The sequence below is a fragment of the Opisthorchis viverrini genome (genome assembly GCF_000715545.1).
Source record: "Opisthorchis viverrini unplaced genomic scaffold opera_v5_46, whole genome shotgun sequence".
Lineage (NCBI taxonomy): Eukaryota > Metazoa > Platyhelminthes > Trematoda > Opisthorchiida > Opisthorchiidae > Opisthorchis > Opisthorchis viverrini.
Window position 1 is genome coordinate 667204 of NW_008751703.1, and position 25427 is coordinate 692630.

Genomic DNA, 25427 nt, shown 5'->3' on the forward strand with positions numbered 1-25427 from the left:
CAGGAGGACGATTAGGGTCTTCAACCAAAGCCTTTGGCTCAAAAGCCTAACCGCAAGGCAGCGGTGTTTGGCGGGAAATGCAAATGCATTACCATTTCTACGGAACAAGTCGCCACATGTTCCAACCCCCAATCTGGAGGGCTAGGAGACTGTGTTCGTCAGACCTCTAACCATTGACCAACCTGGTATGAGAGACTCTGTGAGTGTCGCGGGACACTCTCCAGTATAGCTCAATGGATCGCTGAGGTGCGCAAACCGTCACACCACGGTAAGGTCCAGTCTCTTGCATCTCTCTCCATCCCACAGATACTGAAACATATCTAGGCTAACGCACCGTTAGTTTCAGTTCATATTGTGAATTATGTTTTATAAGTGACTTTCACAAGTTCATCCGCGTTTTCCACATTTTCAAAAAAGCTACATAACAGCGGGAATCAGGTTTGGGTAAAGATAAGTTAACAGAAGCCATTTGTTACCATACACTGAAACATTTGACAGCAACGGGGGTCGATGTTCTTCACACTCCACCCGTTCATTCATGGTATTCGTAGTTTGACTAATACCGTTCCTGAGCCCGGTTTGGTCGCACTTGTTAAACCGTGGAACCTTTGTGTACTTGAGGCTGCTAATCCATACGTTATGAACAGACCTCTATGTATCATATTAGAATTCAAAAAAATCCATTGGGGCTGAAGGTTCAGGAGCCACTCGGCATACGCACACATTGAGTATGTACCAGATCCTTCACCCGGCAAAGTCTACCAGGGAGCCCGCCTTTCAATAAAACGAAGAGCAAGGCGATGCGCATCGGGTTCACCTCAAACACACTCCACTTATTTGGCGAAAGAAACACTCAAACCACAGCTTCTGGGTGTGGCTGAGGTCAATAATATCTGCTGCTTCCAGCTTTTGACCGAACATTATTATGCCGGCGAGGAAAGCTTGGGTTCATCTGACTGCTCTTGCCCACACACACATTCCAGTGGAATATTTCCGTCCTGGTGGTGCTCTCTTACACCCCATTGTTCAAGTCATATTCCAGATCACCCCAAAACTTGAAGGGAGACATCCAATTTTTCAAGTTTAGCCATTATTGAGCCAGCACGTAGGTGGATCATCTCCCCCACCGATGTTGTGGAAAGTGTTCAGGGGTCCGCCTGAATAGCATTTGTTCGGGGAGGATGTGCTAGTCCACGACGGCTCAAAAACACAGAAGGTCCAGGGGAAAGCTGCTCATTCCAGCTCTTGTGAACAAACCAAATGTGAAACATATAAAGGCGCTTCCTATCGTAGCGCCTCCAGTTCCGCTTTAGTAGCCCGACGATAGCGTTTTTAGTCGTTTCGAACGCTCCGGTTCGCACCTCATCGCACTCGAATGCTATGCCCGGCATGTGCTCCCATGGCACCATCGACCATGATCACATGTTGGGCATGGGGTCACTGTTAAACCGTTGCATTCGGCTGAGGAAAACACCGTTGACCATGATCACGTGCTGAGCATGGGATCACTGTTAAACCGTTGCATTCGGCTGAGGAATAAATACAACAAGCGGTAGCCATCCTTATGCTTCCAAGCGGTCTGCAATCAAAATCAAACCCTAGTTTTGTACTTCTCAGCATGTAGCATGCACAAACGAACTGCCTGCAAACTAGTTCACTGGTTTCTCGGTAACCGCATTCAAAATTTGTGAGCAGAGACGCCCGGGTTTTGCGCATTCGCCTTCCTTATACAAGCCACAGCAAGTCAGTCCCGAAGGAGCCACAGTATTTTAAACACGCACCTATTACTGAGCTATTTATGCAACTGTTGAAACCCAGTTTTGATATGAAGAAACTGGGAGTATTTTGGCGTGAGGTACACAAAGGAAATACCAAAACTTCTACGTGCAATTAAGTAACGGGTGTTTGTTTAAACCTGTAAGGCTCATCATGGCGTCAAAGAGCGCTCGGTTTCATTATCGCTGCTTGCTCGTCAGCTGGCTGGTACCGACTTGATGTAAGTGTTTTCTCGTTTTTGCTCATATCCGGCCGAACAGATAGCGTGCAATGGCGAGAACCAAACAAACTGCCCGCAAATCTACTGGTGGAAAGGCACCTAGGAAGCAGCTTGCAACGAAAGCTGCTAGGAAGTCTGCCCCATCCACCGGTGGAGTGAAGAAACCGCATCGTTACCGACCCGGTACTGTCGCCCTTCGTGAGATTAGGAGATATCAGAAATCGACAGAATTGCTCATCAGGAAACTGCCTTTCCAGAGGTTGGTCCGGGAAATCGCGCAAGACTTTAAAACTGACCTGCGGTTCCAAAGTGCTGCTGTTGGTGCACTCCAAGAGGCTAGCGAGGCCTACCTCGTTGGGCTGTTCGAAGATACCAATTTATGTGCCATTCATGCGAAACGGGTGACCATTATGCCAAAGGACATTCAGTTGGCCAGGCGCATCCGCGGCGAGAGGGCTTAGATCCGCGTTGTTAAATGAATGGTAAATTTTTACTGCATTTTCCTGTCACATCCTTAAATATTGTATACTCTGGCAGCACCAGTCCATAATCGTTGTCCACAATATATACTTTTTTCTTACGGATGCTCTTGTGAAGTGCGAATATTATGGGCCTTGCAATGCGTTAGCGCCGCATTATCTGAATGTCCCGTCTACATGCACGTCATCATTGTCAGCTGTAACAACCGCGTACTTGCCGTACAGTGGTTGTAGCTGCAGCAGTTCCGTTCGTTTCGGTACGTGGGGTAGGTAGCTCCGCATTGGAGGCGAGAACTGATGAATTGGTGCGTGAATGCAGTAGTCGGCGAGGGGATTCGAAAGGGAGCTGTGCATTGAAAGCAAAGTGATAAATTGGTTCGTGAATGCAGCAGTCAGTGGGGGGATTCGAAAGGGAGCTATGCATTGAAAGCAAAAGCTTGGGCGCGACTGGGTCATGTCTGACAATGTCAAGCTTGGACGCGTGAGCGCCATCGAGGGCGCGACCGGGCCATGTCTGACAATGTCCCTACGATTGCCGTGGTCCGTCTCGAAGTCCCAATCCAGGAAGACGGCAATGACCGCAGCTGAGTTTGCAGGTAAATGCTTTTATACTTCGCTGCAAAGTCATTGGTTGACCGCCTCTGGCTCCTTTCCACCCTTCACGTGGTTGTGCTGTCAGTCCCACTCTAGGAGTCTAGGTTGAGCGCATTGAGTACCATAAATTACTTAAATCAATGAGATTTGTTTGACAACGCATCTGACACGACGAACAGTTTCGTTTCGAGAGAACTGGCAGTCCAGGCTACGCCATCTAACCCGCAGCACTGACGGGTTGTGTCCGTAAAGTTGTAACAACTCCTAAAGCTCACTCGAGCACTACCATATATGCGTTCGGTTCACCATTATCGTCGACAGCATAAGTGTTTAACAATGACGCTTCGGTTCTCTTGAGACTGGTATGGACTCCAGGTTTTATAATGGTTTGCGCCATAATATTTAGTTGGCTGAAGGCCACCACGTCTTTCCCGCGTTGAAATAGTAATCTACTGTCACTGACCTCTAAAACCACGGTCTGGGCTAATCTCTCCAGTAGTCGGTTCCGCGGCTGTGTACAATGACCGTGTGGCTCGGAATGATCTTCCACAAGTGTCATATGCTCTGGCTCATGGTGCCTCCTGGACGACGCGTAACGTCGTGTAATCCCAATTTTGAAACAAGTACATGTGGAGTCGCTTGATTACTGGACCTCGTGCGCAAACCATATATTGAGGAAGTGAGAAGAAACAACGCCTGCTTAGTATATGCTCGAGTGCTCTCACATCTTTGATGGAATGTGAGAACTCCGGTTACTCACCCGTGGGCAGTCGGGACGTGCGCATCGTCACGATCTGTAAGCTGGTGGTGGTACGGAATTGACAGGTGTGCACTAGTGGCTGCGGAGAAAGTGAGGTATAACCGTCTGTGCTAGTTTCCTTCGGAGATGGTGGTCAGGTCTTGTCGCTTGACGGGCTAATGTGCTGTTAACTGGCTATAAGGCATGGCTTGTGGTGCCCTGCATCAATCCGGACATGAAGGCGCGGTAGCTTCGGTGCGATGGTCTCGCTAAGTAGAGATTTTCGCGATTTTCTTAACGGTCACCTGGACACCGACATACCTGGGGGGATAGATGGCCACTACGTCGCCTTTAAGGCAATCCTAGGTGGTTGTACCATCTTCGTGGTAGCTACTAGACATATAAGGTGCTTAAATGCTGCGAATGACCTAGAACGATGCCAGCGGTGCAAATAGTTTAACAGATGGATTAACTACTTAGTTCCTTTTTTGCAGACATGCCACCGTTTGAGGCGACCATCGCTGCGAGAGCACTGTGTCAGTGTGTAGGTTTGCCATCCGGAGGCATCGCTGAGGCCCCGGGCCGAAGATGTGCCAGCAAGGTCACTGCATTGGCACTGGCAGTCGCTAACCACAAAGTATCCCGAATCCGTGGAGTGGAGGATGTAGTCTGAAATCCAATTTGGACCGTGTTCCTTTATTATGCTACGTCGTGGAGTTCGCGGGTCGCCGCGAATGAAGTCATGAGATCAATCATGGGCAACGGTCACCCCAAGTATTCAGAACTGAACTATGGAGGAACGAACTGGCGTGTTCTAGTGTTTCTGAAACAGAACGGCGTAGGGCATTTACTGGTCGGGATGCAAAGTCAAGTGTTATACCTCTTCATGTTATCAATGGACATCAGCGCTGACCCGTAGTAAAATCAGGGTGATGTATGCCCACCCCCCGCCAGACGAATGTGAATAGCCTTCTTGTGGCAACGGGCAGCATTCAGGCTCGTGTGTGCAGTCTGATAGTGAGTCCGAGAAATCGGAAACCCATCAGAGCACATGCTAACATTGCAAAGTTGAGCGGCTCTTACTGACTGGCGCATCGTTTTTCCCTTCAGTAATTCTGTCGTGTGGCGATGGTCCAGGGTATCTTTGTCCTTGGTCAGGTCTCCGGGGTTTGAAAAGTGTGGCGGAACTTCCTTGGGAAGAGATAAGACCTGGTTTTGAAGTCTTGTTCGTGTGACTTTGGGCTGGGGTCCATGGCCATCTCATATCCCAAGGCTGGTTGATAGGGTTGTCCTAGAGCCAGTGTTCAGAAGGCTTGCAGACAAATTCTTTGGGTGGTAAACGTGGGGTTATTAGGAACCACTACCTGCGTTGCGCCCGTATTCCGGTATCGAAAGTCCTCTGAAACCTGCCTTGTGGAGGGCAAGTTACGGTTACACCCACAAGCCAACCCATTTCACGACATGTTGCGCGTGATCCTTGGCGGCTTGCTTGACGTGCTTAAGCCATTCACAGGGTTTATTGGCACAGGTAGACGCATTTCAACTCAGGGACAGATAGGCTCGGATAGTGTTTGAGAAATGCTTTTTTTGCAGCCTGGACACGTCCATAATTTATCGAGGGGAGCTGCAATCCGATGCGCCAAATCATGCATGGGAAGATTCTGGGCTGGGCGTATTGTTGTGATCGGAAGGTCAGTGGTTCGAAGCCTAACTGACTCGTCGCACTGGTTAACTCACGGTAACAAGAGCCGAAGCTAAGTGTGCCGATCTATTGCATGTTAGCGGCTGGTGAAGTTGTGGACACGGCATGATGAGATTCGACTTAATTTTCTTGAGACTCAGCTTGCCTTCTATAGTCTTTCAGGTCCTATTACGGCAGTGATCCCCGCGTTCCAATGTCAGCGACTTGCTGCTAATTTTAGTTTCCTGCCTTTCGAATAACATTCTTAGCTATACCCATGGGTGGGAGGGGCACCCGTCACTATGCATTTGGGGAAGCACAACAGAAGAAAACACGGATAAAACGGATTTTTGGTGACCATTCCGTCAGTATCCGAACCTAGGCGGGGTTTGATCGGTATTTTAGTTAAGTAGCCAGCCACTTCCACCTTAACGGTTTTCAGATCTGGCATGAACTTTGAACCAACTCACCTGACGTGGGTCCCACACGTGTACTGGGATGAAACGCGCTTACAAAACGGGTAGATGGAATCGTGTACCCACTTTTGGACCGGTATTGATCCCCTTCCTGAGATGCCAGTGGCGAGTGGACAGCAGTCCACTAAGACGATGAACGAGGGATATCGTTCGACAAGTGGTAGAAGTCACATTATAAATACTTTTGAGTTCCTCTGGAATGCGCCACAACTTGCGGTTTCTTCCACTTAACAAGTACCCGGAACTTCAGATCGTGGTCTACCAAATAGCAAGTCGTGGGAAATATGATGCAGCGGTCATTACCAGATCAAGTAGCTTCCACTCCGGTATAGGCACCCAATGACGTTTCGGATCTGATGTGTTGATTGTGTAAGTACAACTAAGGTCAAAACGACCTCAGTGAGCCTGTTTTTTCGGCTAAAACCCACATCCACGACAGAGGGGAGGCTTTTTTTATTACTGTCGAATATTTTCCAATAAACTAACTTAAGTTCTTCGAATCCATCGTACGAAGTAGCTCTGGGTATTTCATTGACAACCAAAAAATCAGGAATTAATGAAATACCTGGTGCCTAATTCACAGNGCTCGGCTTACTAGTTTCTTCGGATTCCACAGCTTTCCGTTGGTCTTGGAGGGCGTCTGCTGCATTTGTAGTACACCCATTCGTAACGCAAAATAGCGTTGGTGCTTCGATTACTGGATGAACGCACAAATACCACAAAGTTATTCTTCATGTATTCATTTAAGGCCTTCTCAAATGCAGTGAAGGATGAAAACGATACAACCACAAATTTATCAACGAAAGCCACTTCCGAAGCCATAGCACACGAAGTTCAAAGCCGAATGTGAGCCAAAAATTTTTAAAAGAGCTCGATTAAAACAAATCTCAAAAAATTAAGGCAGATGATGAGGGTTTTCAGACTGAGCATATATGCAAACAAGAGCAACATTTTGACGTTAAAGTTTTTATTTCGGCCGCAGGGGTTTTACAGCAAAATGCATTGTGCGTCGAGCCGCTGGCCAGACAGGCACAATTTTAAAAAATTGTTTAAGCACACCCAAGGCCTACTTCGGGCGCAAAATGCACACTCATAGTGTGTAATTCTATTGAAACTTGACTGTACCTGCTCACAAGTGTTTATCGTATGATCCTAATTGTACGCATTTCGCTCCCAATCAAAGGTACTCCCCGACTAGCTCCAGGAATTAAAAGTAACCCGATTGTACACCCCTTTATATGACCATAACCTATTGCTGCACCTGCAGTTGACTTGAGCCGGTAGTTTTGGTTTAAGTACACGCACGTTTTTGCTTCGCTTCGGTCTTCTCTCCTGCGTTACCCAACCTGTGCGAATGCGTGCTCTGTGTGCCTTGTGGTTTCAATACCGTTAATTTCCATACCTGCACATCGCATAACCGGCGAGCGCCGTCGCTGCATCCTCGCAAACGTCGCATACCGCCATTTTCCTGATACCTCACGCTACAAAGGGCCTCCAGTGGCCAGGCAGCCGCTCACCAGAAAGAAACAAAGTAATTTCGCCAAGACTATGGACATTTCTAAGATGCAAATTTTACGGTGTGTTATTGTACTCCGTTTTACCATTCCAGTGATATGTCGCTCGTGCTTTTTTTACGTGAGCAAACATTCGAATTCATCGACAACCGCCAACTTGAAAGTGATCACCAGTTTACAAGATAGGGCACAAGATCAAATCTTGGCGGATTTCAACTTGTTACTTGAATGGGATATAGCATCTTTAGAACATCCCAAATAACTTCCACCCGAATAAATAGTCCAATAAGGTTTGTATGCTTTACACAGGTTGGATAAAACAAGTTAGTTGAGATTTTTTGGTGAACTTTGAGAAAAACGCATTTCTGGAAAGCTCGCCTAACGTTTTGTATAATAATGCAAGTGAAATTGATGGGTTTTGCAAGCTGCATGTGGATATACACCTCTGTGGGCTGTCCTCACTTTCATATCTGCGCAGCCGGTCCGTAAAGGATACGGCCATTTAAGGTATCTGAATGTGACCAAACGCAAGGCTTTCCGCCAATGATGGTGCCACACTAAAACAAAACAAATTAAATGACTCTCCATATTAGCACAACGGGATTGGCTCCTCGCAAGCCACGACGTCACGAATTCATAGTGTAGCATGTCCATGTATGATGAATTATTCTGCAAATTATCAGTATGAGCGAATTGTTTAGGTGAGTGAATCTCCGAGGTTATGAATCGCCACCGGCTACTTGAATCTCAAGTTCAGGTGTTGTAAAAATATTTTTGGACCCTAGCTCCACCGGCGTTCTGCTTCCTCTAGTATAGCATTTAGCTATTTATTTTGGATATCTCATTTTTAATCGCACCCAACCACCCCTTCAACTCTTTCTCGCTTGATTAGACACCACCGAGTTATAAGCTTGCTAGCGTAGTCCCACTGAGGCTTACTGCTACCTGATTTAAATCAAACAAACCCATCACTCCCATTTTCCTCTGAGCGCTTGCTAGACTTTGATTCCCCCTAATCCTTCCGATCACTACGTCCAAAGAAGCGCCTTGCAGGCAAAACGCACAACACTCAACCTCATCACCCTTCACGGCCGGCCGATACATTGCCCCAGTTAAATTCAGCCTGCTCAGTTGTACTAACCGACATTTCCCTTCCTGCCGCACTCGGTAGCTGTCTTCCCTCTCCTTCACCAAAATCTCAGCTCCACACCGACCTGGCAAATCCTCCCTCTCCTTCACCAAAAGGATCCCAGCTCCACACCGACCTGGCAAATCTAAGTGCTAATGTGCATAAGATGAAGATCGAACTGCTATCCTATAGTATCATGCAACCACTTTCCTGCCTTCTAACTCCTGATGCACTGTGCGATCCATCGGATCTTGCAAAAGCGTCAGTTTTTATTGACATACTCGCCTCGGAGATTAGTCGGCCTATGGAATTCCGTAAACAGGTCTTACCACATAATATTTCCGACTGCATCCCGATGGAACGCACAAAAGCAGCCATCTTACAGCATGTGACATGCACGACACAGTCTGTACAGCCCGACGGTTGCGAAAGTCGAAAACCTCCTTGCGTTGCTCAATGCTAATGCGATTCAGAGATGAAGATATTGCAACGCGCCTGTAAACATTTCAGGCCCTTCTTTCCTCGGCTCAGACATTCCAGACCGTAAAGGTCAAAGCTGCTTGCACCAGACCACGAAGACAGCTCAAAAGAAAGCCACTCTCCAAACATCCACAACCGACTACTGATAAACATCAAACGAATCCATGTTCTGTTCAACAATCCGTACCACCAAATGCTCTCGATGTGATTCAGTCGCAGACTACTCATGAAACCCATCCCTCGGAAAGTTGCACAAGTCATCACCGATGACACATGTGCAGATAGCTGTCGGAGAACACCCGATTCAACCAACGGCTTACCGAATCTGTCAACTAGTCCGGCCTCTTTTACAACCCTCTCCAGTTCCGCTGGAAACCCCTCGTACCCGATCGGAATTGCAGCCACCTCCCAAAATGCCGCAGCCGACGCCTTATCCTCTAAAGCTCGATACTGCGGCACAGATCCCCTCCCTTACCCTCACTATCCTAGGATCGCTCCCTCCGAAGCCCACCATACCGTGATGTCAACTTGCGGCCCAATGACACACAAACCCTCATAACCGCCTCCAGCCCTGTATATCTTATTCTGTTGGGTGACTCCAACCCGCCGGACATTTCCTGGTCCTCCACCGCGGGCCTCGCCCGTTACACCGCGCTGCTTGCACAACTTGGTGTGGAGGGCTGGTCCCAAATTTGTACGTAGTCCACTCGTGGCCTACATACTCTGGGTCTAATATGCTCCAACGGTGGCCATTTGGCTATAGCTGTAGTTGTTCCACGCTTCCCAGGAAGTGATCACTGCGTCGTTTCTCGCAACGTAGTCAGTTATGACCAGACTGCCCCTCTGAGTCGATCAATGTTTCATCGCCTCTCACCGGATACCTTACAAGCCTTTTCGTCCACGCTGGCTCCCCAGGATTGAGACGAATTCTTCCCGTCGAGAAACATGCCGCGTCAGTGACATCTTTTACCAAAACCTATTGACTGATTTTCACTTTGTTTCTCCTGTAAAGTATTTTCACGCCAGTATCTCCGGCCACGATAGGTTATTAAAAACCTCGGATGCCAAAATACACATGGCTAGCAGAGAATATAGGAGATCTCATTACTAATCCTCATCAACAAACTCTCTACTAGCCGAGAATCCTAGGGCGTATCTCTCAAACGCCGAGAAGAGTACACCGTCTTCAGATCTCCTCCCCAATCCAAATAGCTCAGCCGAATGTTCCGTAGGCGTTGTACCCTAAACAGCCATTCAATTGCTTGTTTGCGTTCCACAGATAGTGGCCCCATCACTGATCCTGTCAACATAGCAGACCACCTGAACGCTTACTTCGCCAGCAGCTACTTATCCTTTCCTCTCAAATCCAACCCCATACCCATTGCTGTTTGCCTCCAAAGTGTGAACGGTCAGGGTAACCACCCGACCCTCAGTAGCGTAACCATCTCCTAACTGGTGCTTCTTCCCTTCTTCTGAAGATTAAGGACTCTGTTTTGCCAGGGGCCGATGGCCTTCCACTCCGTATTCTTAAACAAGGCAGAGGAGGTATTTTAATCCATGTACCAAATCTTTTCTCCCACTCTATAAACTATGAAATCGTCCCTTCCCAGTGAGAAATCTATAATCCACCTGCATTTTAAATCCGGATCATTACAAACCCCTTCCAACTACAGAGGAATCTACCATACCTCCCTCTTAATGAGAACCCTTGAACGTCTGGTCAAAGGTCCATTAACCAAGTTCCTACTGACAACTAATGCCTTAGATGACCAGCAGTATGGTTCCCTGTCTCAAAGGTCCGTTGATGACTGCCAGCTTCACCTCTTCAAGACCATCACGGCAGCCTACGACGCTGGATACTCCACCGTAACAGTTTACCTGGATATTCAAAAAGCCTTTGACCCGGTCCTCCATGCATCTCTACTGCATAAGCTTAGTAACGTTAGCATCACTGGAACCTTTTTTCAGTGGTTCACCTCCTACCTATCTGACGGGACTCAAGTAACTCTACTTAGGGACACACAATCATCTCCACTATCGATCACAAGTGGAGTCACCCAAGGAAGGGTACTAGGCCCCGTCCTCTTCTTACTGTACATCAACGGCGTCTTCGGTGCCATATCCCAAGGTAAAGTCTTCCTCTTCACGAACGATATAAAAATTGCTTCCACATTTCCTCCATCTGCACGATTCCTTACGCTTCACCAGATTAATTAGGACTTAGACTCGCTGACTTGCTGGTCAAACGACTCCGGCCTAAGCTTCTACTCCACAAAATCCTGCATAGCATCTTGCCACTGCTCCCTCTCCGCCGATGCTTTCACAATAAATGGAAATCTTATTGCTCATTTCACCGATATCAAAGATCTTGGCCTCAGATACTCCTGTACGTTTAACTTTTCCCACCAGGTGCAGTACCAGGTTGTCCAAGCACGCGGGCTCAGTCTTTTTAGGTTGCGCTCCCTTCACCTTCCAAACACAACGGTTGCAATTTTTTTAGCTATTCTTTCGACCAATCGTCGGGTTCTGTCCCGTATTCTCCTCCTTTTATACCCAAAGTTGTAGGCTCGCGCTTGAAAGCGTCCAACGCCCATTCGCGAAAAAGCTGTTCCCTCGATCAAACCCTCTCTCTTATCGCTTCCACTGTCAAACCCTAGGCCTCTGGCTCAGACGGCTTAGGATAAATCCAACTCTCCTACACCGCCTGCTTCACAAAAATGCCTTTATAATGGAGGCTAAACCTCTGCGTCCTCACGTCCTTGCTACCGATTCCGTGACTCCTGCAAACTTTTAATGTCCCCCCTGCTCGTACAAACGTACGACACCAATTGTTCCAGTTTACTACGCTCAAATTTGGAACAGCCTTCCTGAGAACCTGCGAAACATCACGCATGATCATACTTTTTCTCAGTCCGTGGACAAATTCCTTACCTGTGAAACTGCTACCGTCCCACTTAAAACCCAACTACCCCCGACATCCTACATAAATTGGGTCCAGTACACATTTGAGTATAGCGACGATAAAGTTAGTAGGCAAGTAAAAGATCTAGTTATCATATCTTTCTTGCTTCAAGCCACTGTAGGACTTGAACGCTTACTTGATCTAAGTATATTGTGTTACCGGCCTGGCTGTTTTTCTTTTTTCTCAACCAACTTGTACATCGTTCTAGTCAAATCCCTAACCCGGATTACTCCACTAGTTCTGTCTAGGGACTGGTGCCGTCGGCTCAACTCTAACTGTCGAAAACGAAACAAAAGTCAGTTTTTTCTCACTGCTATTGCACATTATACGCCGACGTATATACACCAAATCCATGTGATGATTTGCTGCTCAGATCACTAGAAACTCACACACAACATCGCGATAGCCGTAATGCACTCGTCCTGAATATCACCATCCCATCCCCACTGTACCATTGACAACTACCATTTCACTGCCTCCTCCGCTACTTGCATCCACCAACGTCTGTCTGCTGGTTGTTTGTGCGAATTGATTGTGCTGTTCTTACTGGCCTTGCCATCCCCGACCGAGAAAAACTGGTAGCTGGAGTATTTTATAAATGCACAAACCGCACTTATGACTGCTTGGTTGGTTTCCCACCTTGCAGATCTGGTAGCATGCACGAGGGATGAAAACTTCGTGTGATGGATGGGTACGTCCTGCAGGGAGGATCGCCCTGTTACGTTGCATCATAAGCGTTCGTATACCCACCAACCCTCAAGTAGCAAGGGTGCATCGCTACCGGCGGTAGTTCTGAGCCTGGCCTTTAAATTTTGGAAGTAAAAATAAAAATGAGCATTGCTGTCTGATTGTTTTTGCTGGCGTTAGCCTCGCCTCAGTTAAGTTTTTTGGCAGCGCCATAAACAAGAACAACAAAAAACTGACCTTTTGCCCTTCAAAACTTAAAAAAAAAACAATAAACCTGGGATAGCCTGAAGAAACTCTGCGATGCCCATGGCCTACGCCGACGTGCATAGCTGTAGCTGCCTTCGTCAATATCGAGGCTACGCCGCACCAAAACCCAAATCGTCAACCAAACAAAAAGAAACATTAACTTGCTGCTCCCAGGAGTGGACACACACAACACAAACATACAGTGAGACTCCAGACTCTCCACCATCAGCATGCGAAGCTAGCATCGGACGTCTCCTTCGTCACGCACCCCTCATCGATTAAAGCTGATAGTAGTGCCTCGGGGGCTGATGACCACGTCACTTACATACGCATTCCCTCCTAGATCGTCCTAGTATCGTCCAACTCACTAATAACCTCCAGGAAGTCTAGTAAACCGTCTCAGACTTTACAGCCCCGCCAGTCGTTAGGTGTTTGGTTGCACCCACCGCGCCGCCTCTTAGCCTGCATACAGTGAGCCGTCCTGTCTGAGGTAGTATAGTTGTAGGACACGGACGGCTATGGATCTCACAGGACGATTGCGACTATTGGATTATACGCAGTTCGCAGCCAGTGGTCAATAGGAGCAGACGGACGTGGGGCAGCAGATGATATATTGAGGACTGACAGGAACTGGTTCTACAGAAAAACGGATTAGTAAACATCATGAATTAAGCAAACGTACAATCAACAATGATGCAATCAGCAGGAGCGGGAAGTAGTCACTGACGCAGCACGGATTTCTATAGGGGCAACAGCAAGTAAGTACCAAACGGTGTACAGACATACATATAGGGGCAGTCCAACAGTGTGAATTGGCCGTAACGGCGCAGGGGTCAGTACGCTCGGGATGTGGGGGACTGTCCTTCAGTCGGCATCGACGCAGCCGCTCGTGTCGCGTGACAGGTGTAGTGGTCTGGCTACCCAATAAGTCAGTTTATCAGGAGTGTGTGGCAAAGTAATAAAAATAATTACGCTAAGTTGGGTATACAAAAATAAATAGGTCAGATGGAACAGACTCACTAACAATTGTTCTCTTTAAAATAGTTCGTCGTTGGCCCAGGTCAGCGAATAAACAATAATCCAATAGTGTTGGTCCAGAGGTCTTCTTCTGAACAGTTTCCACATATAATAGATTCCGAAGATAGTCTGAAATGTTTTGGGTACCAGAGTTAGTATATGAGACTCGCGAATGACCGCTGCAAGCGCGAGCGAAATCAGAAGAGAGAGTCGAAGCACGTGACCACGCTTGTATTATGTGAAATTGTACAAGGGCGCGTTTTTTGTAGTTTCTCGTATTCAAACAAAAAACGATTATGCAATTGATGAAATACCTAGTGTTATAATGGAAGTAAAATAAAGGTACAAAAACGCCACACTACTCCCCCACTAGAGCGTTGACCATGAAATGGGAAAACGCTCGAATAACTAAAGTAACGAATCAAAAGTTGCTAACTTAAGTTTCGTAATCAGCTAAGTGCTGAGGGAAACGGACGCGTCGTCCTGAACGACTAGTGGAAGGAGTGAGGTTGGCGGGAGGGATATCTTGGGTAGGTGTGGGTGTTGTTGGAATAACAGGATTGCTGGATGTGGTCGTAGGTGCTTCAATGTAGGCAGGTTTCAGACGATCAATGGAGACGGTGTCGTGCTTTCCACTTCTCTCTAAAACAAAATATTTGGAGTGACGTTCGATAACTTTGAAGGGGCCATCGTAACAAGGTTGGAGGGGTTTCCTCGTTGCGTCATGTCGGACAAATACAAATGGTGTAGAAGAGAGTTCGGTTGAGATGTGCTCCGTTCGCGTTGATCGTCTGGTAGGTGTCGCACGAAGTTCGGCCATATGTTGTTTCAGAAGGCTGACGAATGTGACGGGTGATTCGGGCTGTGCGCCAGAAGGGGAAACTAGTTCACCGGGTAGACGTAGAGTTGTACCGTATACTAGTTCGGCTGGGGAACAGTGAAGATCCTCCTTAATAGTGGAGCGAATAGCAAGCAAAATGAGGGGTAAAGAAGAGGACCATGAAGATGGGTTCATTTGGGCAGTCAATGCAGCTTTGAGGTAGCGATGGAAACGCTCAACCAGACCGTTGGAACAGGGATGATACGCGGTAGTCGATATGTGATGGAAACCGAATAGTGTAGAAAACTCACGGAAGAGATTACACTGAAATTGTGAGCCGCGATCCGTAGTAACGGTGGAAGGTATACCAAAATTACTAACCCAGTGTTGCAAAAATGAAAAAGCAACTGTTTCAGCTGAAGTATCCGAAATGGGTACAGCTACTGGCCAACGGGTAAAACGATCAATCATGGTAAGGATATGAGTGAAACCGTTTGATGGGGAAAGAGGACCAACAATATCGAGATGGACGTGTGTGAACCGAGCATCAGGAACGGCAAATGAACCAATAGGTGAGTTCGTATGCCGAGTTACTTTAGTGCGTTGACAGGCGATGCACTGTTTGGCCCAGGATGTCAGGTCCTTATTCATGAAGGGCCATACAAAACGTGCACTAATCAACTTCCTGGTTGCTCGGATTCCTGGATGAGAAAATCCATGGAAGTGGTCGAAAACAACGCGTCGGAAAGCTTCGGGGACGATTGGGCGAGCTGATCCGGTAGACATATCACAAAAAATGGCTCCGGATTGGAGGGGTAACGGAGTTGAAGAGACTTGAAATGAAGGGAACGATAGAATAGGCAAAAAATTAGGATCAGTGTTTTGAAGGTTCGCCAGCTTGGCTAGGTCCAACTGCGTGGAAGGGTGAAGAGCGTTTATGTCAGGACGGGATAAGGCGTCTGCGACGACATTGTCCGAACCTGGAGTGTACCGAATGTCGGTAGTGAACTGTGAAATATAATCCAGATGGCGTATCTCGCGTGGTGAATATCGATCAGGCTTGGCGTTGAAGGCGTATGTGAGTGGCTTATGGTCGGTTTGAATGGTAAACGATCTACCCTCTAACAAGTGCCGGAAATGGCGAATAGCAAGGTAAATTGCGAGTAATTCACGACCAAAAGTACTGTAACGCGTTTGGGCAGCCTGCATCTTCTGCGAGAAAAACGCTAGTGGTTGAGGTGTGTTGTTAACAACTTGATGAAGCACTGCACCGACGGCAGCATTCGAAGCATCAGTTGTCAAAATCAGCTTTGTGCTCTCGTGAGTATCGAGGAAAGATAACTTTGTGGCCTGAGCAATGGCGTGCTTGGCTCTTTCGAAAGCAGCAGTGGCGGCGGGGTGCAAAGTAACAGATTTCTCTTTGGAGCCAAGTAAATCGGTCAGTGGCTTCAAAATATCTGCACAGTGAGGGATGAATCGCCGGTAGTAGTTGATGATACCAATGAAACGACGAAGTTGAGTGATAGTTGTGGGCATGGGAAATGACTCTAAGGCCAAAATGCGATCGGGTAATGGTGAAATACCTGTGGCGTCAATGTGGTGGCCAAGAAAATCCAGGCTAGTAACACCGAATAAGCATTTGTCAATGTTCAAACGTATGTTGTAAGTGGAAAAACGTTCAAACACTGCTCTGAGATGAGCTGTATGTTCAGCTGGGGAGGTGCTAGCGACTAAAACATCGTCAAGGTAGGCGTACACAAACGGTAAGCCACGTAAAACCTCGTCCATGAAACGTTGAAACGTTTGGGCTGCATTTCGAAGACCAAAGGGCATACGCGTGAATTCGAAAAGGCCAAACGGTGTTGTGATGGCTGTTTTGGGAATGTCATCCGGAGCTACGGGTATGTGGTAGTATGCTCTTACGAGATCGAGTTTGGAGAAAATGTTTGTATGGCATAGGGTACTTGCAAAATCGTGGATATGTGGGATGGGATACCTGTCTGGGATAGTAGCGTTGTTGAGAGAACGGTAATCTCCACAGGGTCTCCAATCACCTTTAGATTTCTTAGGTACCATATGTAGGGGTGATGACCAATGACTCGATGAAGGGCGGATGATGCCGAGTTCGAGCATGTGTTCGAACTCGTGTTTTGCGATTTGTAGCTTATCCGGATGGAGTCGGCGGGGGTTGACATGGACAGGTGGACCTCTCGTCTGAATGTGGTGAACGACGGAATGAGTGACCGGTTGGGTGTACTGACATGGGTGAGTAAGGGTTGGAAAATCCCTAAGTATGTCAGCAAAATGTGAATCCGGTAAGATAACGCGGATACCTGTGGATGAAGTTGGGGCACTAATTCCGTTGACTGAGAGAGATGTAAGCGTGTCTAAAAGACGTTTGTGTCGCACGTCGACAGATAGATTGTAATGGGTCAGGAAATCTGCACCGATGATGGGTGTTTGGACGTCGGCCAAAAGGAAGATCCACTTGAACGCACGTCGCAATCCAAGGTCAAGGGTGAGGGAACGTTCGCCGTATGTAGCGATGCGGGTACCGTTAGCGGCTTGTAACGAGAAAGAAGCAGAATCGGGAAGTGGATTCTTATGTGGTAGCACACTAACTTCAGCTCCCGTATCTACGAGGAAACGTAGACCACTTGAACGATCGGTGATGTGGAACAGGCGACTAGTGCGAGGAGGGCCACAGACAGTCGTCGCCGTTACTGACTGGCCGGGGTGTTTAAAGGGGTGTTGGAACGCGGCTTGAAGGAACAAGGTGGTTGACACTTGCGTGCTTTTGGGCCATAAGATTGGTGATACCAGCACCAAGAGGGACGGGCACGAGATAACGATCTGGATCGTGAACGTGGTCGATGCCTGTTGATCTCTAACCGTTGTAGGCGATCGGTCAAAGCGTCAAACTTGGCTTGTAGGTGCGATATAGAAGCAAGAAGCGGGTCGGAATCTGTGGTGGGTGCAGGGCGGGAGACGGAGTTTACGGGGTAACTGGGGTATGTTTCGTGTATCTTATCTGCCATTTGGGCCAGCTGCTCTAAGCTGTGGTCATCAACGAAAGCGCTGATGACGTGGCACATGGAGGGTGGGAGTTTGTCGAGCCATAGTTGGGCCATGATCTCCTCTGCTAGCTTACGGCCGCAGAGGAGACTGCGCATGTGGCGAAGCATTTGTGATGGCGATCTGTCCCCAAGTTCGACGGTGGTGAATAAATCCCGCAGCATTTTGTTTTCTGATTTCCCTGTCCTACTTATGACGGCCGCTCGAAGGGCGTCATACGGATTTTCCTTAGGAATATCTTCCAACAGATCTTCAACTTCTGTTGCTACATCACAAGGAAGATGCTGGACAACATAGGAAAACCGGGTGACTTGGGAAGCGATGCGTCGGGTGGCAAAAACGGCCTCAACCTGGTGAAACCATACCCTTGGGTTGCGTGGATTATAGTCTGGTAAACGTATACTAATTGCATTCTCGACTAATTCCGCTGAGTCAAAGTGTGCCTCCATGATTACCGGGCAAAAGAAGTAAAATTACGACGATTTGAAAGGAAAAGTTTTCAAAAAAAATATCTAGAAATACTCGGGCTCACCAAATTTGTAGTGGTCTGGCTACCCAATAAGTCAGTTTACCAGGAGTGTGTGGCAAAGTAATAAAAATAATTACGCTAAGTTGGGTATACAAAAATAAATAGGTCAGATGGAACAGACTCACTAACAATTGTTCTCTTTAAAATAGTTCGTCGTTGGCCCAGGTCAGCGAATAAACAATAATCCAATAGTGTTGGTCCAGAGGTCTTCTTCTGAACAGTTTCCACATATAATAGATTCCGAAGATAGTCTGAAATGTTTTGAGTACCAGAGTTAGTATATGAGACTCGCGAATGACCGCTGCAAGCGCGAGCGAAATCAGAAGAGAGAGTCGAAGCACGTGACCACGCTTGTATTATGTGAAATTGTACAAGGGCGCGTTTTTTTGTAGTTTCTCGTATTCAAACAAAAAACGATTATGCAATTGATGAAATACCTAGTGTTATTATGGAAGTAAAATAAAGGTACAAAAACGCCACACAGGTCAGATTGCGCGGTTTTGTCCATTTAAAATAAAGCTCAGCAGGGGCTACCTGGCAGGCGCGATACATGGGTAATCCAAGATAATCAGCCGCCTTGGCGTCCGGTCGGTATGGTTGGTAGCGCGCTCGCCTGCCGTCTGGAGGATCCGGGTTCGATACCCGGTCGGCCCGCTCAAAAATAGGTGCAATCGAGGCGAACTTGCAGGCAATGACAGGCGGGCAACAAAATATTGATATCACTTACTGGGGGATAAGCAGACCCTAATGGCGACAAAACAGGGGAAAACGGGCAGCAAGAAAACGAAACGGTGTCACAATAAACAGGTGTGAGTCATGTTACTCATGAGTAGTCAGAAAACAAAGAAAGTTACCCTTGATCACCGTTGATTCACAGGGGGAATCAGCAATAGTCATATTGGCAATCTTAGCTTGCCTTTCATGACTACAATACTGAGTGCAAATCCATCCCCATCCTGTCTTGTTTGACCACCTGGTTTCACCACCATAACTGTGGTAGACGTTCATTTTTCCCCCTATTAGCGGGTCATATCCTGTCTGCTGACCCTTATGACCCTAAACACCTTACTGATCTCATCTTATTTCATCTTCTTCCCAAGCATCGACCCGTGGTGATACGCATTATAGACAACCGGTTTGGCCGTTGTCCACTCCACCCGATCTGTGCATTACGAACTATGTGATCCCTGACCTGAGAAAACAACGACGAATACTATTACATTGGTTTTGCTCACCCTGAGAGCCCCCTCCCCGGCAAACGCACATCCCGCTGATCACAGGACGGCGCATCTCAGCCTAACTACCTCGATCACGACGTCCGTCACGGCGCTGTCCAGAAACCGAAGTATTTCAGTGCAGTGGCGGTACGGTACTTTTATACCCAGTTTGATAGCACACCCGCAATAGTTCACTTCCTGCTTTGACCGCGCCCTCTCGCCCACTCGTTCCCTTATCTGCAACCACAGTCAGTCTTCACTTGTCATCAGCCACCAGCGATCGGCGTTCATTGCAATCAGCCGGATGTAAAAATCTCGGCGATTTTTATTCGAACTCCTCACCAAGTCAGTCAATTTTCGTACAGATTGCGTGAACTCGTTCTCTCAAGTAACTTTTACACTCAACCCTGCCCCGGCAGCAACACTTGTGAGTCGCTCAAGTTTCACTGCACACTGTGGTTCTGAGTTTCCAACTGCCATTCGCCCGTACTGCATATTACCCCACTTCACAATCCCCACTTACGCATTCCATGGCCATACGCCCAACGGCCCAAGGCCATGAAGCCCTAATGACGGTTTTGGGCTTTAGTTCAAATTGGTCGGCCATCTCGTGACAGTTCTGCTGTCTTTCCTGATCCATTATTCTGGCCCTACGCTTCCTGCAGTTCGAGACGACGCCACCGACTGTCGTTGAAGTACGAATTCCGCGCCCACAGTAGACTCCTAGATAGCTTATACAACCTCTAATAAGTGTAGTGGTCTGGCTACCCAATAAGTTCCTTTACCAGGAGTGTGTGGCAAAGATATAAAAATAATAACGCTAGGTTGGGTATACAGTAATAAAGGGGTCAAATGAAACAGACTCACTAATAATTTTTCACTTTAAAACAGTTCGTCGTTGGCCCAGGTCAGCGAATAAACAATAATCCAATTATAGCGGTTCGGGGGTCTTCTGAACAGTTCCCAAATATAACAGATTCCGAAGATGGTCTGAAATGTTTTGATATCAGAGTCAGCACATGGGCCTCGCGAATGAACGCTGCAAGCACGAGCGAAATCAGAGGACAGAATCGAAGCACGTGACTACGTTTGTACTGTGTGAAATTGCACAAGTGCGCGTTTTTTGTGGTTTTTTGTATTCAAACAAAAAACGCTTGTGCAATTGACGAAATACGTAGTGTTATAATGAAAGCAAAATAAAGCTACAAAAACACCACATAAGACGGCAGCCGCGTGGGAAGATCTTAGGCGCCCGAATAATTACCATCAAATGCTAGAACGTTATGTTGAACTTCCCCTTTTTCAAACCACCGGTCTCCATCTAATTCCCTCTAGACTTCGGTTTTGGACCACTCCTCTATCTGCTTTATATAAACGAATTTTCAAGTGAAATTTCAAGTTCACGTCTAATTCCCGCGCAAGACCTGAACTTCTGAGGTACCAATGCCTTCGTCCTCCAAATGGACGATCTCCGCTACAAAGCAGAGATCACTGGACTGGGACCTTCCTCTGAATGTCAAAAAGTGTGTCCATATGTCGTTAGGGGAAGACTAAGCGAACATCATTGTTGTGTGGGATGAGAATGGATTAGAAAACATTACGAGGACAGATACCAAAAAGTATTTAGTCATCTGACTCTCGTCAGGCATACTTTTCCCAACTCACCATATAACACCGACCCAAAAAGTATTCTACAGATGATTCTGCACAACTTCGCCCCGCAGTGCTCGCATGAAATTCCATAAACTCTAAGGGGCCTACGTCAAATGGCTTCTTGAATACATCAGTTAATTTGTTCAATCAGGATGCAAGAAGGCTATATCCTTCTTGCATAATCATATATATATATAATATATATAAGGTATATAGTTCCCAATTAGTATATCCGGTGAGCTGTTCCGTGGGTGGTTTCTGGTCCCATATCCGTTGATTATGAAACGCATCTCGAGGTGCTCGCACTCTTGAGTATGGTCACCTCCAAGGGAAACAATTACTTACCTACGCTTTGTCTAAGCAACGTTTGGACAATAGATGTTCTTACTACTGACCCAACTACTATACCTCGAGGGCTTGATAAGAAGATTTTCCAGCTCAGAGCACAGACTTATATTACGAACATTTTTCTCATTTCGGAAAATTGGTGCGTACAATAGCTTTCCCCCAACGCTTGTCCACACTGCACCTAGAGGGCAATTTGGAACACTTTTAGATGACTTTCATGCGAATCCTCGCGCGGACAAGCTAGATGCCAAGCTCTGAGAAGTCAAAGAGCGGTGATAAACGCTACTTACGCTGAGTGCCAGAAATAAACAGCAACCTGAAAGCTTGAGCAAAAGCCTTGATCTTGTGTACTCATCCCTGAATCCGTGAAAACCTAAAGTTTGTGACTGAGGTGGCTTTTGTGACCATTTCTCCAAATATCCGAGTAGCTGGAAGTTTAACATTGTTACTAACAAACCATCTGCATTTCCCGCCTTTTTGCAACAAAAAATGAGATCGAAAAAGCTCATCACATAAACTACTCCAATTCCTTGTTAAGATGCTAAATGGCTACTCAGAATTTAATGGTGTAACCCTGAGTATTTGAGCTTACGGGGCTTTCTCCCTCTCTAACTACACGGATCTTGTCCTAAATCAGTCACCTCATTTGGCTTTAGTACTTCAGTGATCCTGTTTGGTACACAGGATTCCAAGAAAACGTTAGGGTTCAGTCATGTCTAAAAGCCCAAAAAGGATCGGTCCCCCCTACTAAGAGAAGTTGTACCATCCCGTGGTTTCTGCCCGAGGTTAACGGGCACATTATCCAAAGCAGTCAGGATACTTCCAAAAGTCAAGCGTTCGGTGATCTTCAAAGGTCTTGCCATGCACCCTACTACTTGGAGTCAGATTTGTAGGCCTTATTTCCTGCCAACTAGGACTAAGGCGCACTCCCATATCCAACAGATTCGACCATGAATTCCAAGGGATGGTAAGCCACCTAAAACTATCCCCTATTTTCAAGCTCAGTGGTCGAAGAAAACCGTCGTTCGCACATTGCACGGAAAGTAAAAAAAGGAGGGAAATGTTTTATACGGCTTGGAACCTAGATCGTGGGAAATGCCCCAGGCTACGATAGAGTAGAAGCACCCGGAAAGAGAACCCATCGTATTGCGAATGAAATTAAGTAGTTGGAGGAAAATCCAGGTACGGACCTATGCACAATCTCGAACAGTCCCAAAATCGATAGTGGAATTAGACTAATTTACGCTGCTGTCTCAGCCATATTTAACCTCTACATAACAGCCAGCTGCAAGTTGGCTTTGATACTCTGAAAAATGACATACTAATTTAATACCACTCGAATGGTTATTTAATCGATTCGGAGCTTCTCCTGGCTAAAACACTTCTGAACAAATCCGGCATCCGCACTGTTGATTGCGGACGTTTGCACCTTACTTTCTCATTCATGAAGCAAAAATAAGACAATAGACTACGGTCTTTAGTTCAACGTTATCGCGTTCTTGCCCAAACCTGAGTACTTCTAAGACTAACTATTTGGTAATTAAGAGGCGCACGAATTGTAAAAGCTAGCATGACATGCGCTCGTCTTGGAAGATGTCTGGTGCAGTCGCCACTTTCTCATAGACACCAAGACTTCAGCTCATCGGACTGTTGTACTGTCCCCAATACTGTACTTCGGAAAGATCTCAACGATAGACGGATGACTTGTTCGGGTTCCTGGCCGACTGCACTTGCATCGTGTGCGCAGAATACTCTGAGTCACCTGGGATCATCGAAGTCGAAAAGCAAGCACTATTGACGTCGAAAACAATCTGGTACCAGTCCAGTTAGATCACTTGAAACAAATAATGGAGATACTGTCCAAAAATAACTTGTATACGGTCAGTTGGAGAATAAAATGTGAGATTAAGTGTTAAAAATTACATCACTGGAACTGCTTTCATGTGAATTTGAAAAAAAACTTTGACCTTGGTTTTAGACCACTGGCTAACTAGATGCTCGGTAGAAAAGCCTGGAGAATGGCTATCAAAGCAGGATCGACCGATCACCTCAAGTCGGTTATCCAGAATGGACTCAACTTCCACAATACAGCCCATTGGGTCTTGCGCAACAAGCAGACACGCCTGCTCTAGTAGTATCAGCTTGGTTAGTCCCCAGCGTACCCACCGGTCAATCTGTGCATTGTTACCTCCTTGACCCGGGGTAAAGTTATTTCGTCTTCTATAAGTACCTTCCATACACACTCATTAGCCGAGGGTTGAAAAGAAATTGACTTGTTATCAGTTACCACCTGATGATAAGTTAATGGGCGAAATCTCAGTGATACACTCAAGCAGGGGAGATATTACGTCAAAGCTCAAGGGAATCCATGGATGACACCTGTATTTGGATGAAAATCAAAAAAGCTGTTCCTGATGCCCATTGTTATACGATGGTGTTTAGCCTGGCGGATGGCCTATGACAAGTGAGCTTATATTCTCAAGTCCACATCGGCGTCAAGAGCTTGTGCGTAGCGTTAACTTCATCTAAGCACAAACCATCTGTGGCTCTCCTAATACGCGCAGACATCTATTTATGATTCTGGTTACTGCAGCCGAATCAGAAGGATCAATTCGCCAAATACTCGCATCCGCATAAGAATTTGTTTTTGACGGGACACTGGGTCGAATCCAGCTGATTCTCTAGTTTATAATGATCTTCGTCAACGGAATGTGCTGCACGAGACCGCCTCACGCTTAGTTGCTCCGATATTCGAGATATCACAACAAATTATCTAGACGTAACACACTACTCATAAGATTTGTGAAAACTATTGGACTGCATGAGGCAGGTTTCGCCGTTCCTGGAGCGCATCAGGTAGGTGCAGTCCCCGAGTTTTTGTTCACCCGCATTTTTTGCTCGAATTCAAATTGGACTGAATTCTGCATGCGACTTCAAACAAGATCATCAACAACGGAAGATTTGGCTGAATTCATTTGAGTTCAGTTTGAGTTTAGGCGAAAATGTCAGTAATATCGAACGTTTTGCGGTTGGATATATATTGACCTTGTAGTAAAATTTGACAGATTCATTCTGTGCTGGCGTTTGACGACTAATTCGATCTGCATCTGATTTGTACTCAACTGCTCAATGCATCCAAATCACAAGGACTCATCATTAAACAAAGCAGATCTTTTCATAAAGGAAACTACTCACAAGGTTGCTGAAAATTCTTCGACAACCCATGACCGGTTTCGCCGTTCTTGGGGCTCATCAGGTAGGGGCAGTCCCCGAGTTTCCGTCAACCTTATGATCTACTTGAACCTAAATTGCACTGTTTTTGAAAAGCACCTTAATTTGTAAATCAATTTGGTTTTCACGAGAGACTCAACTGAAGCGACCAGTGTGCAGCACATTCAGTTGTAGAATATCACAAACGAGAGATTCAGTTAAGTCTCTCGTAAAAACCAAAGTGATTTGCAAATTGGTGTATTTCTCGAAAAGCAGGGGGTCCCTAATGAAAAAAACGTTACTTTGACTGGACTGATTATACGTTTTGCGTATCAACTTATTACTCTCCTCCTATGAAAGGGTTTCTTTCTATGTGCCGCAGATTCACTGAAGTCTGCAATTCAGCGGCCCGTTTTTATTTGGCACAGTTATAAAGCATTCTCCGGTTTAAGAAGAAAACCTGTGTTGTCATGGTGATGCCATTTTCGGACATTTTCCGTACTTGTTCTGCTGTTAAAAGCGATGTAACATACAGGTTTACCCGAATCCAGGACATCGTTATGTTCTCATCTAAT

At 46.6% G+C, this 25427-nt stretch overlaps 2 protein-coding genes across 2 annotated transcripts in view; one reads left to right on the top strand and one right to left on the bottom strand.

The window, feature by feature from the left end:
* Positions 1-6629, bottom strand: part of T265_03328 (hypothetical protein) — a gene marked incomplete at both ends in the record, with an annotated part of 26040 nt that extends 19411 nt beyond the window's left edge. Inside the window, 2 exons of the mRNA XM_009167789.1 lie at positions 2690-2821; positions 6561-6629. Coding sequence (XP_009166053.1) covers positions 2690-2821; positions 6561-6629 — 201 coding nt within the window. The remainder of the gene's footprint in view (positions 1-2689; positions 2822-6560) is intronic.
* T265_13221 (hypothetical protein) lies at positions 2047-2454 on the top strand (the record flags this gene model as incomplete). The annotated part of the gene is made up of 1 exon (XM_009167827.1): positions 2047-2454. A coding segment is annotated over one exon (408 nt), but the record flags the coding sequence as incomplete, so codon positions are not given.
* Positions 6630-25427: the final 18798 nt, after the last annotated feature.